This window comes from Canis lupus, chromosome 17 (assembly GCF_003254725.2).
Source record: "Canis lupus dingo isolate Sandy chromosome 17, ASM325472v2, whole genome shotgun sequence".
Lineage (NCBI taxonomy): Eukaryota > Metazoa > Chordata > Mammalia > Carnivora > Canidae > Canis > Canis lupus.
The window spans coordinates 40,280,350-40,297,752 of NC_064259.1; the positions used below are offsets into that span (position 1 = coordinate 40,280,350).

Here is a 17,403-nt window from a genome sequence, read left to right on the forward strand (position 1 = left end):
AACAAAGGGGTTAAAAAAATAAAGGGGTTAAAAATAAAAGAATGCATAGAGATACATTAATCAAATGTAAGCAAAAAAAATAAGTGATAAGAGTAACACTGAATAAATTAGAATTCAAGGCAAATAAAATTAAATGGGACAAAGTAGGTCAAGTTATATTAGTTAAAATACAAACCCCATAATAAAATCAATAACATGAACCTATATGTGCCAGATAATAGTGTAAAAATACATCAAGCAATCACTGTTGGAGGTAGAGGAAAAAGCAAAAAAACATAATAGTGGTAAGAAATAACACATAGTTATCATTCTGTGACAGATGAAGCAAACTGAAAGCTCTGCCATATATAATTTGAACAATTTAAGTGACATGTGAATAAATTGGCATATATACAACTTTATGCCCTAGTAAAAACAATACCCATGGGGAAAAAAAAACAATACCCATGGAATACTTAGAAGAAGTGGGCTTGCATTTCACATAATGATTAGGATCCTAGTTAGCCCTTACAATGGTTATAACACATGACAAGAATTAGTATTGAAATTCCTGTAGGTACAGAGTATATACAGGGTGCTGTAAGCCTCCCAGCAAGCCAACACAGTCAGTTTGTCCTCCAGTAATGAAACAGGTTCCTTTGGCCAGACATTAGGCAAATAGTTGGCTTGAATTTCAAGCTAGCAAACCACCTTCTCCAGCTAGTCTTCTGGGATTCTCCTCTGAGAGTCTAATGATAGCAATCAAAGAAGTGTAACAGAAATTTAGTTACACATGAGGCTATGGCCCTGGAGGAGTGTGAACCTCTGTAAGACTTATAATTTATATATGGAATACAGACAATTACATGGTATGAGACCATAGGGCACAGCACATGATATATGTGGTTGTATGATTCAGAGGACCAGATAGTAGAACCACTTATTCTAAAAGGACTCCTTTTTTCTTGCAGTTCTCATTATTTATTGTACAATCACTAGGATTCCAGCTAATGAGAGAGGATAAGACAGCATATTTTAAATAACTTTCAATTAATAGGACATGAAGCACTTAAAAACCATCAAAGATGGGCAGCCCGGGTGGCTCAGCGGTTTAGCGCCGCCTTCAGTCCAGGGCGTGATCCTTGGAGAACCGGGATCCAGTCCCGCATCGGGCTCCCTGCATGGAGCCTGTGTCTCCCTCTGCCTCTCTCTCTGTCTCTCATGAATAAATAAATAAAATCTTAAAAAAGAGAAACCATTAAAGATAAAAGAAAATTAAGGCAATTAGGAACCTTTTGAAGGTAAGAATGACATTGGAATTATTAAACTTTACCTACAAAGATCTAAATCTCACTTTCAGAACACAAGCCATCCTATCACATATGTGTATAAACCTTTACAATTGTGTAGAATTTCCAGAAATTACCCTGAAATTTAAAAAATAAAAGCAGGAAAGTTGTTTTAAATAGCTGAAACTTTAGTCCCAATTGACGGAGACAACACATGGTGCCTTTTGTCTAAACATGATGAGTTGTTCCAAAAATTACTTCACTTTCTAGCCTCCATTCCTTCCCTCTTTCTTTGCCTCTGTATTATGAGGCTCCATCTAGCTCTTTCTCAGAAATGCTGGCCCATGTAGACTTTAAATCACTACACTTACTTGTTAAATCAATATTCATATTACAAGTATAAGAGTTATTGTTAAAGAGTGGAAACAGAACACAGAACTTCAAATAAGTATGGGGTAAATGAAAGAATAGGTAAGCTACCTAAAAGTAAAAAGAAGAAAAAATGAAGCAAAGAAAACAGTTGCCAAGAAAAAACATCCCCACAAAATAAGATGGTACAAGTAAGTCCAAATAGATCAAGATTTCTCAGTCTCACCACTATGAACATTTTGGGCCAAGTGGTTGTTCGTTCTCGAAGATTGTTCTGAGTATTACAGGATGTTTAGCCACACCCTTGGTTTCTACCTATGAGATGCCAGTAGCACTACCTCAAACCAAAATGTCTCTAGACATTGCCAAATGTCCCCTGGGAGACAAAATCTTCCCCAGTTGAGAGCCCCTGAAAATAGATCAATAACTGCAATAAATATCTTTGAATTAAAACTTTCATGTTAAAAGAGAAAGAGACTCTCATACTGTTCAACAAAATTCCACTAAAGATACACCCAAAACATCACAATGACACAAAAGAGTAAAAAAATACAGAGTATAGAAATTAGAGGGGGAACACTAACAAAGAGAATTGTGCTGTAATTATATTAACATTCAAAAATATACTTCAAGGCAAAGAACTATTTAGAGTAACAAGGAATATTATTTTTTTAAAAAGATTATTTATTTGGGGGAGATGAAGGGCAGAGGGGGAGGAAGAGAGAAAATGTTCAAGCAGACTCCCTGTTGGGCATGGAGCCGGATGCAGGGCATGATCTCACTGCCCATGAGATTATAACCCGAGCCAAAACTAAGAGTTGGATACTTAACCCACTGAGCCAGCAGGGATGCCTAGAGAATATTATTTAATAAAAAAGGGGGATCCCTGGGTGGCGCAGCGGTTTGGCGCCTGCCTTTGGCCCAGGGCGTGATCCTGGAGACCTGGGATCGAATCCCACGTCGGGCTCCCGGTGCATGGAGCCTGCTTCTCCCTCCGCCTGTGTCTCTGCCTCTCTCTCTCGATCTCTATGTGTGACTATCATGAATAAAAAAAAAAAAAATTAAAAAAAATAAAAAAGGAATAATTTACTAGGATGATAATAATCCTAAACCTACTTATACTGAACAGCATAGTTTCACAAGGTTATGATGGGAAAAATTCTGGAATTTCAAAGTGAAATTAACAATCATAGTAGTATACCTTGATACCTCACTTAGAAACTGACAGATCAATAAAAAACATTAATAAATAAACACATAATTAATACGTTTGATCTAAAGGTCACATATGAAATCTTTTGAGAAAAGACATATGGAACATTTTATGTAGATTGAAATATAAATAAATTACAGAGAATCAATGTCATGCAAATCATGTATATAATTTCCATAACATAATTAAGTTATAAACAATAATAAGATAGTTCCTAATACTTTCAAACTAAAAAGTGTACTTTTAGAATTGAAAGGGCAACATATTAAAACTTTTGGGGAAAATTAACATTGAATATTATAATTAAGAGGACTACCTCTGGGGGAGAGGGAAGGGCTCCTGTGAGCGAGTATAAGAGGATTCTGGGAGGCTGGTACTCTTCTAGTTCTTGGTTTGGGTAGTGGGTTGTAAGTACAGTTAATTTTTGATAATCAAGTTGTACAGTTTAAGTAGGCTCCATGCCCAGTGTGGAGCCCAATGCAAGGCTGGAACTCATAACCCTGACATCAAGACATGAGCTGAAATCAAGAGTTGGATGCTTAACCAACTGATCAACGCAGGTACCCTAAGTTATACAGGTTTGATTTGTGCACTTTTCTATATGTATGTCATCCTTCAATGAAAAGTTAAAAAAAAAAAAAAAACCTATGAGATAAAGACAAAGCAATTCTTAGACCTAAGTATATCCCCTTAAAATGGAGATAATAATAAATATAAAATACTGAAAGTTAATGGGCTAAGCATTCAACTCAAGCATTCAACTGGAAAACAAGCAGTTCACAATTTCTTAATAATGAAGAAATTTCTTAGTGAAAAATATTGATATAGCAGAAGGGGTTAAAAGAGACAACAAAGTTAGGATTCAGGAGCCTGTTAACAACTCCCTATAGCAGATCCCTTTTGACATATTACCTATTCGTATACAAATAGGATGTAACAGTATATATTGTGTAAGTCCTTTAAAAACTGAAAATGTTTCTTCTAAGTCACAGCATGCGAACCACATGGCAGTATGCAACCAGGGAACTTCAGGCTTAGGTGGGCGTTCCTATTAGGAGACAGAAAGAAAATAAGTAATGATTCACAAAGACAACCACAAAGTATGCTTTTACCTTGTCTAAGAGAAAGAGCAGGCTCCAATGGCATGTTAAAAGTAACCATTTGCCTAGGAGAAGTACTAAGACAGGGAGAGACTGAAATGGTGTTGAATCAATTCTACCTGAAGACCTTTGCCCAGAAGTGCAGCTGGTGAAAGCTTTCCAGGCTGACAAAAATACTGGCCAATAGGTGCAGACATCATGTCTTTAGAGGGGCTCAAGGTTGGCAGGGTAGAACCAAGCTTGGAGTGGGGCTAAGATGGAATGGCAGCAAGAGTTGAGGGTGCTGTGGCTACTTCTATGGGCCATTAGATTTGTGGTATGTAGGTGAGATATGTCAGTTTAAGGGGCTGGAGCAAGTTTAACAAGAGGATAAACACAAGGAAACTGCAGCAGAACTGATATCACAGTATTCGAGAAGGCGACAGTTTAGTCATATTAGTTCCTGGGCTTTATAATAAAGGATGTGTCCAGGCAAGAGAGAGTTGTGATTTCCCAAACACTGTTGCCAAATCTGTGAACTACAATATTTATTGAATTTTAACTCTTCATATTTGTAAGATGGCCAACTTTTCAAAACATGTTCACATCTATTAACTCTTGGTTACTCTGGACATTCCTCTTGTATAGGTGAGGATAGTGCTACCTGAAGAGGTTCAATTTACCAACATTACCCAGCTACTGGAGATGGAGCTAAGTGACAGCCTGGCCGCTTAGGCCCTCAGTGTCTGCCCCAGTTATACCTTCAGCCCCTGCAGAGCATTGGCAGGTGCTTGTGGGCCCTACCTAGAATAACATTTACAATTTAAACCTGAAACAGGTACCTTTTCTAATCCAGCAGAACCTCGGAGAAAGAAATTCCATTCAGCATCAGTCAATGCTTTCTTGCTGACGCATGATCTCAACACAGAGCAAAAAGCTGTAGATGAGTTTATGCTGTTCAAAAAGTCCCCTCGAAACATTGACATAAGCGGTTAGAAGGGTTTGTTCCAGTAGTATTTCCAAGCGTTGCTGTAGATCATCTGTCCTTAGAGAAGTTTCAATTGTTGTATTGAACAACTGTGTGAAACAGAACTCTATCAGTGCCTCTGATTTAATTCCATTTCTGTGGGAAAAAAAATCCCTGCTCCTCATTCCTGCCCCCTCACTCCTCACTCACTTCAGGGTCCTGTATTCAGTGGGTAAATAGCAGCACAGGAGATGAATACTGTACTATGAAGAAGTCCAGAATTCACCCCAAATCGGTAAGTGTTATTTTCTGAATTCCCTTCCCTCTTCCCATTTTTTTCAGAAATGAGCCACTGCCAAACTCTTGACAATATTCAAAAGGCATCATCTTGATGTGAGGAAGAACGTAGGAAAAAGTTGGTGAGCTAGCATAACCAATTTTTTTCATATCCTTAACCCAGCGTTGATAATAACTTTGTGGTAAGAGGCCTAAGGGAAGGGGAAGGTCATGTGCTCTTCTTGGCACTTCTCCAAGATGATTGTTAGGATGTGGGAAGAATATGCTAGTATGCTAGTATTTTCTCCAAAATTTAAGGGAAAGCCCTTGTTAAGTCTCCCCAAAGTTTGGTTGACAAATGGTAATGGAGGTGTTATTTAGCACACTGAAGAAAAGAGGATCGAGCTTTCTTTAACAACCTGAAAAGAAGCAAAGAAATTAAAAATCCAGTGGAGATGTGACATTTGGTGCCAAAATAAAACATGGTGAACCTTGGCACACGTTGGTAACTGAGAAAAACTGTGGTGGTGAATGGAGGGCATCACTGGGGATGTATGAGTAATGCAAACTCTATCACCCCTGGAAATCTTCAGGTAAATTGACACTGCTGAAGTTTTGTGACATTGCATTTGCTCTTGAGAAAGATGGAATCCTGCCAAAAAGAGGATGAGGGGTCAAAGTATCCTACTCATGAGAATTCTGAGATTCAAGGGTGAATATGAGATTAAGTAGAGACCCCACAAAGACCAAAAGTCTCACAGTAATATGGTGGGGAGTGGGAAGTAACCAAGGGCAGGAGAGCAATGCATGCATGATTCATCTAAAAAAAGGCTGGGAGGTGCAGGGAGGGGTTGGGATAGTCTGTTGTATAAAAAGTTCTGGGGAAAAGAAGATACAGAAACCAATTCGCTTAAGGTGAGTGCTGGCAGAGACTTGAGATATAGCACAGAAAAGTCTAACAGTGGAAGGGAAGTTGGATCACTGACAAAACAACACACTTACCTGTTTAAAATATTTTAATGAATATTGGTACATAGGATCTACTTCTGAGAGGCTTGCAATAACAAAGTACATGACGGAGCCTTGAGTGGCTACTGGACGATACTTCTCACGAGCGATATTTATCATCATTTCAGTGGACTCAGCTTCCTTTAGCCTGATTTTAATGGCACCAGAAGTAATCTGAATAAATATATGAAAACAAGTTCTTAAGGATCCCTTTTTTTTTAAAAAAATGGTGGGATTTTGGGAATAGATCCAGTTAGGTCTAGGAAAGAAATAAGGATAGAGTGAATTAGCGATTATAATAGTAAGGGGGTCCCCAGATGGAATGACTGAGTCTCAGGACTCTGTGACCTTCCCCTGACTGAGCTAACCTCTTTCCTTCCGGAGTGTGGAATAGCAAAAGGGAACAGGCCACATAAGCAGCCCTGACAAAACTGGAGCAGCACTTCTCTGAGACTTGAATCTGAGTGACTTCTGAAATGGAAACACTAACACAGTATTCCCAGTTACTCCCTGATTTCCCCATGAGCAGTCCTCAAATGATGTAGGAATCCATAGCAGAAGAAGGTATGAAGGGAGAAGGGGCATCCAAGAAAATGTCCCAAAGAGGAGGGTAGAGAGAGCCTGGAAGGAAGTGGTATCCCATTCTACTCTGGAATAACGAGGAAGACCAATATTCTCCTCTTTGTTTCCCTAGTGTTCCCAAGTGTAGACATAAGGCAACACATAGCTGTTTGGGAAGGCTTGCTTGTGAAAGGTTATACACCTAAGTTGTTGGAGATACTGGCGGTCTTTGCTGTTTGGGTTAGTGGCTCTGGGGAGCCTTCTGGCCAATGGGCTTTCTAAGGATCATTTCTCTGGCCCCCTTAGTCTCTCTATATTTGCTGCCTGTTTGTCCTCCTCTCCCAACCCTTATTTCTTTCAACTGTGGATATTCCTGGGCTGGGGATTTGTCTCTAGGAAGTCAAAGGGTCTAGGGCAGGGACCATGAAAAATCACTGTGGGAACTGCTGTTCAATATTGGTTCTGTTGAAAGGAAAGCTAAAAAGGGGGTCTGAGCAGGCTTTCTATCTAGACCCTGCTGCACAACCGAAACATAATGAGAGCCACATATATAATTCTATTTTTTTCTAGATTTATGAAAAGTAAAGGAAACAAATGAAATTAATTTTAACAGTGGGACGCCTGGGTAGCTCAGCGGTTGAGTGTCTGCCTTTGGCTCAGGGCATGATCCCAGGGTCCTAGAATCAAGTGCCACACTGGGCTTCCTGCGTGAGGTCTGCTTCTCCCTCTGCCTGTGTCTGCCTCTCTCTGTGTGTCTCTCATGAATAAATAAAATCTTTAGAAAAATTAACAAAAAATTAATATATATTAATTATATATATTGATTATATCAGCATACAATCTATTTAAAATTACTGAGATTTTTAACTTGTTTTTGGATTAAGTCTTTGAAATCTGGTGTGTATTTTATACTAACAACATATCTTAATTCAGGGCTAGCCACATTTCAGGTGCTCAGTAGCCTCATGTGGCTGGTGGCTAAGTTTTAGACTGTCTGCCTCATCCTTCAGGAATCAAAGGCTCAAATTCTTTTTGTATTGACAGCTTAGGAACCTGAGGAGACAAGAAAGGGGAGAGGTGAGTGGAAAACCTCAATCTCAATGCTGGCCTCAACTAAAGAATTTACGTATGAGTAGGAAAAAGGAAGTTGATATGGGAGCAGTTGGATCAAGGAGACCCTGCCTGCAAACAATTTTTTATTTTGGGGGGAGCCCATGGCCCTGATAATGAAGAATCCTAGGGCTAAAGAGAAAACAAAGTGGACTACTTTTTTATGTCTGAGAATATTAGAAGACTATACCTGAGCTTAGTAACTACTTATAGATATTATGCCTAAGAGACTTGAGGCCTCAGCAGTGATTAGGGAATATGACACATATTTTAAAATGAGGGCTCTGGGGGGCATCTGACTGGCTTAATCAGAGGAACATGTGACTCTCGATTTCAGGCTTGTGGATTCAAGCTCCACATTAGGTGTAGAGACCATTAAAAAAGTGCCAAAACTTAAAATGAGGGCTCTGAGGGTTTAAGGGAGTGCAAACTATAGGCAGGAAGTGGCACAAATGCAGCTCAGGAACAAGTCCTCTCTCTGCCTTATAGAAAGGCTATCTTCAAGGCAACTCCCTGAAGACACAGAAACTAGCTTATAGAGAAAGAAGGCAGTGAGAACACATGTATCTGTTTTACTCCCTACTGAAACCATGATACAGTTATAGTAAAGAGATTTTTGAAAACTGTGCAAACCCACAAAGATAGGAAGAACAGAAGAGATTGAAATATCCATAAAACTTTGGGAATTGGAAAGAGAATAGAGTGGTAATGACTTAGCAGACCTGGGAAAATAGATTCCTAAACTGGCAAAGGGGAAAACCAAGAAATCACTCAATTTGTAAAATACAACGCCTGCAAAAGGCTTAAGAATTAGTGGCATCCAACCACTGGAAGCAGGAAGGACCTATAATAAGAATTGGTTGACAGACTCCCAGATCATCTCCCCACCCAGTCAGGGGGTTGTCTCTTCCCCAGTCTAACTGAAAAATAGAGGTTTCATTCCTGTGGAAATTAAAAGAGGATTTTTTGATGGAAGGAAGCCAAGGACAGTTAAAGGCCAAGTACCATAATGAAAACAGATTAGGTAAAAGCATATACACTGGATGCTGACACCTGGTTCTTCTCCTGTTATCAGCCCTCTAAAATAGTTGCAGCCAAATCTTTATACTTCTAGGTAATGTAAACATTGGATATTTAACTATAATCAGGATATAAGTACAGTAGGAGGCTAGGGGATGGGAAGAGGGTATGTGTGTGTGTATATATATGTGTGTGGTAAAAGTATAGGTGACAGTGAATGTATAAAAGAAAAACTCTACAATTAGCAATATGAGTCCATTATTTAGAGAAAAGATGTAAAACTGCAAATAAAACAAGATGAATGTACTTGTCTTTATGGAGGAATTCACGGGTGGTAGTGGTGGTGGTGGCAGGCATAGAGAAGACAGGGAATGCTATCACAAACCTTGTACAAATAGGTTATTCTTTAAGCAATTTGTATGTAAAGCTTTGAAGATTGAGTTAGAGAGAGCATAAGCGGGAGGGACAGAAGGAGAGGGAGAGGCAGAGAGAGAATCTTAAGCAGACGTGGCAGTAAGTGTGGAGCCCAATATGGGGCTCGATCTCATGACCCTGAGATTGTGACCTGAGATGAAACCAAGAGTCAGATGCTTAACCGACTGTGCCACCCAGGCACCCCACATGTAAAGCTTTGATAAAAAAATAATAAATGGGTTAACCACTGACTTCCAGAAACTAAAATCCAAGGAAGAGTGAATGGAAAGAGGTAAAGAGACTGAAGTACAAAGAAGCAAAGAGAGGAAAGAAATGGGAGAGCCAAAATTACTTATTATTGTTTAAATACTGAGATCTCAAGAGACTGTAGGATATAAAGCAGTATCATTTCTGATATCATTGAAGGACAAAGAACATGGTCATCTGTACTTCATGTCAAAAGGATTTCTTTTTAGTGAGTCACTTTCTGTTTCTCATGAATGGACGAAAACAATTTTATGGGTTATATTCCCAGTATACTTTTAAAATTATAGTTTGAATTGGAGAAACGGTTTAGTACAAGATTATGGGTTTAATGTAAAACTTCATCTTACGATTATGACATTTGTATTGAGCTCCAGTTATACACAAGGACATCAGTTAGCCCTTGGAGAAGGAGTATCAAGCTGAACTATTCACAGATTCCACACTGAATTCAACAGCCTAACATGGAATTTAAGACATGGGATGTGAGAATGGTGACATAAGGTAAACAACGTCAAGGGCTGTAAAAGAGGTCAGATAACTTGGTTCAGATGTTCCAAGGACAAAGAGATTAATTCCTGCTGGGCATACCCCAGAGGCTTCCTGAAGGGGGTGATATTAATGTGAATATAATTGCTCCTGTCCCAGTTCTTTACATGCCATGCTTGATTTAAAAACTACAGACAAGGGATCCCTGGGTGGTGCAGCGGTTTGGTGCCTGCCTTTGGCCCAGGGCGCGATTCTGGAGACCCAGGATCGAATCCCACATCGGGCTCCCGGTGCATGGAGCCTGCTTCTCCCTCTGCCTGTGTCTCTGCCTCTCTCACTCTCTCTCTGTGACTATCATACATAAATAAAAAAAAAAAAAAAAAAAAACACTACAGATAAGAGGAACAGTTGTCCACAATCTATCTACCTCCTCTTCCATTGGGGGATGAGAGGTCCTGCCAACTCGGCTCACTCTTGTGTTACCCCTGACAACCCAGGTGTGGCTGTACGATTCTTGCTATAAGATTGTTGGCGGTACCCTCCAAAGCTGCAGTTGTAACTTCCGAAGCAACACCCCTTCTATCAATGCTGAAACTATTTTCCTTGCCTTTGAGTCCTGGAGTGTGTCAATAAGTTCTTCGTTGTCCAGAATATTTCCCTCAGATGTAAAGAGCATTCTCAGGATTTTCTCCTCGATACTTTTCAGCTGGTTTTTATCTGTGTTGATCCTCACAATGAGCTTGATTCTTTGTTCCTCCAGCTCCGGTTTTTCGAGTCGTACCACGTCACTGGAACCGAAGTTGGAAGACTTCACTTATGGCGTTAGCAGTGCCCTGAAATTGCTTCTATCTTTCTTTGCTACTTAGCTGAGTACAAAGGGTGCTAGCCAAATCCTAGTGCATCAGGCCCTTCTTTGCTGGGTTTACACAGTGGCTCTTCACTGAATAACTTGTTAGTTCTGATTCTTTATCTTGTATTTCAAAACTGACACCCTATCACTGTCCCCATAGCTTCTGCTCGTCTTCTCTTTGGAAAACCTTCTCAGTGCTTGGGTTTCCTAATCCTTCAATTTCTGTTTCTAATGCTTGCTTGTGCCAGTCTGAAAATGGTGCCTGGACATTCTTTTTAAGGGCAATTCTGAAATTCTAGCACCTCCATGAAACAAGTCTTGACTAGGTCTAATAAAGGGGCTTACCTCCAGCTCCACCCCTGTCTAAACATGTGAACTTAGATCTCCTTTCACTTGTGCTTTCGTAATTTGCTCCCAGTCCTATGTTTGCAGGAACTAATCTTTATTAAGCATTACTCAGTGCCAGGTGCCCCACTTAGGATTTTATGAGGATTTCTCTTTTAATTCTTTGAATGCTCCTGTGAGGTGGGCACTATGATTACCACCCCAGCTTGTAGAGGAGGGAACAGAACCTAGGGGGACACTTCCTGAGGTCTAGTGGCTCTGAGAGGTGGAGCTGGCCTTGTCCCTGACTTAGCTGACTCCAGGGCACATGCTTTACCCACTAGGATGAACTTCCTCATTGTTCCTTTATTATGTACATACTGATTTCAGAAACTTTAAAAATTAATATCTGAACACCACAAGAAATCTTAAGTTCATTTGCTAAAATAATTTTTTCAGAAGAGAGGAGTATAAAATATAACCCAGAGATTCTGTACTCTACACCTGAGCTTCAACATTCTCTCTTCCAGGGCACTTCTCTGTGTCCCCAGCAGTCTAACGTGCTGACAGCTTGTGACACAACTATATGTTAACTCTTCATGGGAGTGCACTGGTATGAAAACTGGTCAACCATGTCCTTCAAACATGTCCATAAAATGTAGTCTATCCTTTGTCTGGAAAGATGCCTAGTGGAAGTTAAGTTAGCAGTTGTTAGAATAGATTCCTAAAATAAACAAGGAAAACGTGCCTCACACTCAGTGATTATGGGAATACATCTAGGTGATCTTGACCCAATTTTGGCCTAACTTGAGGGGCTTGACAACTTATTTTAAACATGGGTCTAAATTATTTTTTCCTTTAGAATTAGTGTATGAATATACACATACATACTCATATATATTCACACACACATATAATGAGTTTTTAACCAATATAAATGATATTATTTCAATAAATACATTTTTTGTCTCTTATGCCTGTTGGCTAATTCTGATAATTAATATCAACAATTCATAATCTCATTTTTGGGAAGAGAGAATTAATCACAGAGTGTACTGAAAGAGGGTATTTTTTTGAGGTGGACAAATGTAGGTAAAATTAAGTACACCAAGAAAACACATGTAGACAGACAGGTAAAAGAGGAAAGCTGTATTTGGGAGTTTTTCTCACAGGTATGGAGCAAAGCATCTCAAGGAGCCACACAACCACTGACTTCATTCACTTCCCCAAGACTGGAAACCCCAGTGAAGGGGAAGAGGCAGGGCTGGGCTGAAGACCTGGTCCAAACCGTGATTGAGAATTAAGGGTATATCCCTAATCTCCTTGAGAAGACTGAGTGAAACTGGCAGCTGCCAAAGTGACAAGAGATGAAGAACCTGGTCCTTTACTATCATTTTTATGACTGAGAACTGGTGAGTGGTGCTTTCACGCATTAAAATGTTTTGTCACAATTTCTAAACAAAATATTAGAAAACTGTGCTTGCTCCCCCTTCCCCCCTCCTTTTTTTACCTTAATAACTGATCCTCTAGACCTGATTTGGTTACAGTGAAATTGATGATGGTAACTTTAATGCACACCTAAAAGAGAAGCAGATTTACATAAAAATGCTTAAGTTCAGATGGGTAAAATAAGAAGTGCTTTCTTTCTTAGAACATGGCTCATTATTACATGGCTGGATGTATCTGAGATCTAATTGTGAACATACCCACCCACCCACACACCCACCAAGTGTACTAGGTCTTACAAAATCCTAATATGACTTCCCCTGCAGTATGAGTGACAGTCTTGTTCCTTACCAGCCATAGTTATAGAACCCTACATGGTGCTTTCAGGAAAGGTGAGCCAGCAAAGGGTTAGAAAAATTGGGCTCTGATTCTAGATGCACTCTTTAGTGAATGTTGGACAAGCCACCTCACCCATGCCGAGCTTCAGTTCCTGATATTTAAAAATTGGGATAATAATAGTTATAACTCATAGGATATTTGTGAAGACCAAATGAGGTAATAAAATCACTTAGTTACAGTGACTTGTATATAGTTTGTCCTTGTTAAAAAAAAGCAATTACTGGTAATAAATAGAGCTTTATATATATTGTGTCAACAAAAAAAATGTTTGAACACTCTGTATTTTACATGTTATTCTTATTTAATCTTCACAACAAATCCTTGAAGTAGGCTTTATCTCCACTTCTTGGTTAATTGACTTGAGGATCCAGGAACTGGAATAACTGGCCAGAGTCACAGAGCTAATGTTAGGTAAGGTGTGCGATGCTCCCTCTCAGAAGTGGAGTGAGTGAGAAGGTTGTAAGTCATCGGCACATCGGTCACTTTTCTAAACCTCACAGTGGAACTTGGGACATGAGCTCTGCCAGTGGCTGTATGCTGACAAGGAATATCCTGACCTGGGCTTTTAGTGGCATATCCCTCATCTTATTCAAGAGTGTATCAGTTCCATCTCACCTAAGCACATTCAGAGAAGACAGGCAGCTATGAGAAGATCAATAACTAGAAATGACACTATGTGGAATGGTTTATGGAAGGATTTCAGTTCTTGGGGTATGCGAGGGGAGAGAAAGGGAGTAAGTTCTGATTAGTGAAGTTCTTTCCCCTATCGCGTGGGCCCTGTTGGAGAAGGGGAGACCCGCTGGGCTGGGAAGGTCCTGCCTGGAGCTGGGGCAGCACCGGGGGCTACACGGGAGGCGTGACCCCTTGGAGCCCTGTGCAGGAGGGGAGAAAGGAGACCCAGGTGGCTTCATTTCTGTTGCAACTGCCTTGGGCTCTGCAGCCCAAGAGTAGGGGTTCTTCCCACTCCCATTGTGGCTCAGGGACGGGCGTGTGGAAGTGAGGTTCACACAGATCCCCTCACAGTCTAAGGGTATGAGGGAGAACAAGATACCCCATCCTCCAGAACTCTAAGTACAGACACACTGGATGTTTGACTCATGAGTCTCTGATGGTGCCAGTCACCAGAGTTTTCAAGCAAGCAACTTCTTTATTTGGGGCTGATTGCCACGGGCATTTGCAAATGTTAACATCAGCATGTCCCCCTCTCCCCACAGACTCTAAGTGAAGCCCTAGGTCATTTATGAGCCACAAGAAGAAGGGCACAAATGGCATTGAGCTGAAGGAGAGAAGAGAATGATTAGAAGAGAGTGCTGGCCTGTGTTCTGAAAGCAGCTGTGGGGCCAGAGGGAGGTGGCAAGAGCGCAGAAAAGGAGCAACAGGGCAGTGGACGGTCCAGAGCCTAGGGACCAGGTGGGGAGGGACTCAAGTCCAATTGAATGGCAAACAGAAGGGCAACTAGAATCAGAGTCAGGATGCAGAAGAGAAGCAAGAGTGGAGGACAGTGGAATGAAGGGGGGTGGAAGAGCAGAGGGGGAAGAGGGACCTGGGGGAGGCCCACCAAACGTCAGAGACCCATCACACGTATAGTCCATTGAGGCTGGGAATTCCAGACCAGCAGCTCATACCTCAGGCAGGTAGTGGGGATTTGGCAATTTGGTTGTCATATAGAACCTAAAGTTTTTGTCATAATCAATGTCTGAGTCTCCAAGGTGAATGAGCAGCCGTCCACCACTCATGAAAGTCTGCTTCAAGAGAATGGGTTCTAGAGCTGGATCCAAGGTTTCTTTAAGCTTAAAAGTTAAAATAGAATACAAAAAATAAGCCATTAAAATGGACAGCATCAACTTCTCTAAATTCCTTAGGCCTCCAAATTTACTCAATGAACAATTTTCCCGTGATCTAATAGATATTTCTTACTGTGCACTCACTACCTCTGTGTATTTTCCAGGGGTTATCTTATGGGTAGTAGTCTAAGCAACTAAGAGCATGTGAAGGCAATACAGCTGTTAAGACTAACTGTGCATACCAATCATCCCCATAAGGAAGACTGAGAAAGGAGGGTCTCTATAGGTAGCCCTTCAACAGAACCCCGACAAATGATCTGTTCATGGCTGCTCTAAGGCAGGGGATGGAGGTCTACAGCCTGCAGGTCGAATCCCACCCTCTGTGGCCTGTTTTTGTATGGCTCTTAAGCTGAAAATGATTTCACTCTGTGAAAGGGTTGTAAAAACAAAACCCTAAAACCAAACAAAAACTAAGAAGAATATTCATTTGAATAATATTTACAGAGACTGTATGCAGCCTAAAAAAAAAAAAAAAACCCTGAAAATATCTGGCTCATTATAGAAAAAATTTGTGGCCCTATTTCTGTATGACAGTTATTTTCTTTCCCTCAAAGCAAATTTGATTGTGGGTAAGAACCTGGGCAGACACTTCTATTGGACCCCATGACAAACATCTTCATGTCAGCATGGATGCAATGGAGGTCCATGGCCCAGGAGCTGTCAAAATTTAATTGTAATCCATAGTTAACAAATCTAGTTCACACTGTGATATGATACCCTAGAATGTAAGTTATTTTCATAAAACAAAAGTTTATGAGATAAAATTTTCCTTAGTGATTATGATACAGTTTTGTGCTCTTAAAATCCATTCTATTTCACTGAACAATGCTGGTTGAGGTGGACTAACTCCATTTCACACTCATGACAGGTGGAGACAAAGTTGGAAAATACCACCTTGCAAATGGAGAAAGCAGCGAGGTGCCTAATGCTAATGACTCTAAGTCACAGAAAGCAGGACAGGCCTGGTCAGAGTATCCTGTTCTGGCTGGGGTGCTGACCAGTGGCCCACCCCCTGCTCCTAAAAGCACTTAGCTACAGCTGCAAGGCCCTGCTGTCTGGGGCCTTGCAGAACATCATAGAAACATCATAGAAAGTCTTTTGGCCCCTACCATGAGAAGAGAAATTCCCCCCGAGACCTCAGTGTTACCAAGTAAACTGGGGTTGAAGAATCCTGCTTGGGGCTAATGTAACTGTACTAATGATTTTGGGAGACTCTACCCTTCCCTGTAACATCAGGGTTTGAGTGAGGGCCTGAGACCCATTACAGAACCTTACCTGTGTTGGTCAAGGCCAGAAGGGTAGAAAATAATATTTATGCTCCCTGGGATGTTTTGCTGGCTTCCCATCATCAGTGTGTGTAGACAGTCCCTGCTGGCCTGATGGCCCTACTGCTCTGCACTTTCATGGCAGCTAACCATCAAGAGCCACAAAGAGGCCTGAGAATCAGCATTGTCAGAAGCCAGAGCTTCTGGCTAACACTAACACCACTATCCCACTAACACCAAAACAATGTCTGGAATCAGAAAAATCATTCAGTCAACAGACTGCTCCCTGTGTGATAGTGCACTGTTTAAGGAGCAAAGCAATTGGTGTGAACAGTTTGCAAATGGAGGTGATGGGTGTCTCTAACACGATGTGGGTGTGGCCTGTATAGGATCCCCGATATGGTCAGAACGTTGGGGACTAACAGGAGAAAAGAAAAGTGAAAGCAAACCTCTTCCAGTAAGACAGGTAAGCCAAGTCGGATTGAATTTTCAAGTGTACGTAAGAAATTATTATCTGTAAGCTTAATGATCTTTAAACCACTTTTGCTTTCCTTGTTTCTTATCCAACGGTTTGCCTGTTTGATAAAACATAGAGCAGAACACTGGACAGAGTTTTATAAATGACTAGAAAGTTAAAGTTTTTAGAGTAAAGTTTAGAAATTTTGTTCATTTTAGAAATGGGCTTGAAAGATGATAAAGATAAAATAAAATAAAAATACCACCACCATCACCCCCTCTGTAAATAAAAACACCTTTTAAACTCCAGTGCTTGGCTGAACTGAAATTCTTCAGTTTATTCAAATTTGGAACATATTAAGAACAGACACATCTAGGGAAAAAGCCCATCCTTAATCTATTCAAGCTGTCTTTCTTGCTCTGATAGTAGCTCCCTTTTCTAAATCTTACTTAGAAGAATATGATCCATGGACTTAAGAGTCAGACAATGAGATTCTGTAAATTCTAGGCAGACTTGCCCTAAAATCCATCCTACCCTGACTTCATTATGACTCTTCAGACCTTTTAGGAACAAGAACTATATAGGATTGAATTTCTGTTCCCATAGCAAACAGAAAACTAAGGGTCAAGCCCATAAACAAAACTAATCAAAATTAAGTATGCAGAACAGTTGGACTCTTCCCTTTCACCTTCTGCCTCTACAAAAATGAGTAACTTGGACTGGAATACTTTTTTTTAAAGGTTTATTTATTTGAGAGAGAGAGAGAGTGTATGTGAGTGA

The 17,403-nt window shown here is 40.5% G+C and overlaps 2 protein-coding genes across 2 annotated transcripts in view; one reads left to right on the forward strand and one right to left on the reverse strand.

Annotated features, from left to right (window-relative positions):
• TRABD2A (TraB domain containing 2A) overlaps positions 1–17,403 on the forward strand; it is a 165,889-nt gene that overhangs the window by 104,142 nt on the left and 44,344 nt on the right. Inside the window, exon 8 of the transcript XR_007403209.1 lies at positions 5,239–5,315. The gene's annotated coding sequence lies outside the window, so the exon portion shown is untranslated. The remainder of the gene's footprint in view (positions 1–5,238; positions 5,316–17,403) is intronic.
• DNAH6 (dynein axonemal heavy chain 6) overlaps positions 1–17,403 on the reverse strand; it is a 231,955-nt gene that overhangs the window by 50,617 nt on the left and 163,935 nt on the right. The window contains 8 exon segments of the mRNA XM_025453761.3: positions 3,763–3,898; positions 4,772–4,825; positions 4,827–5,006; positions 6,175–6,354; positions 10,646–10,826; positions 12,723–12,790; positions 14,683–14,847; positions 16,616–16,741. Of these exon segments, the coding sequence (XP_025309546.3) occupies positions 3,763–3,898; positions 4,772–4,825; positions 4,827–5,006; positions 6,175–6,354; positions 10,646–10,826; positions 12,723–12,790; positions 14,683–14,847; positions 16,616–16,741 (1,090 nt within the window).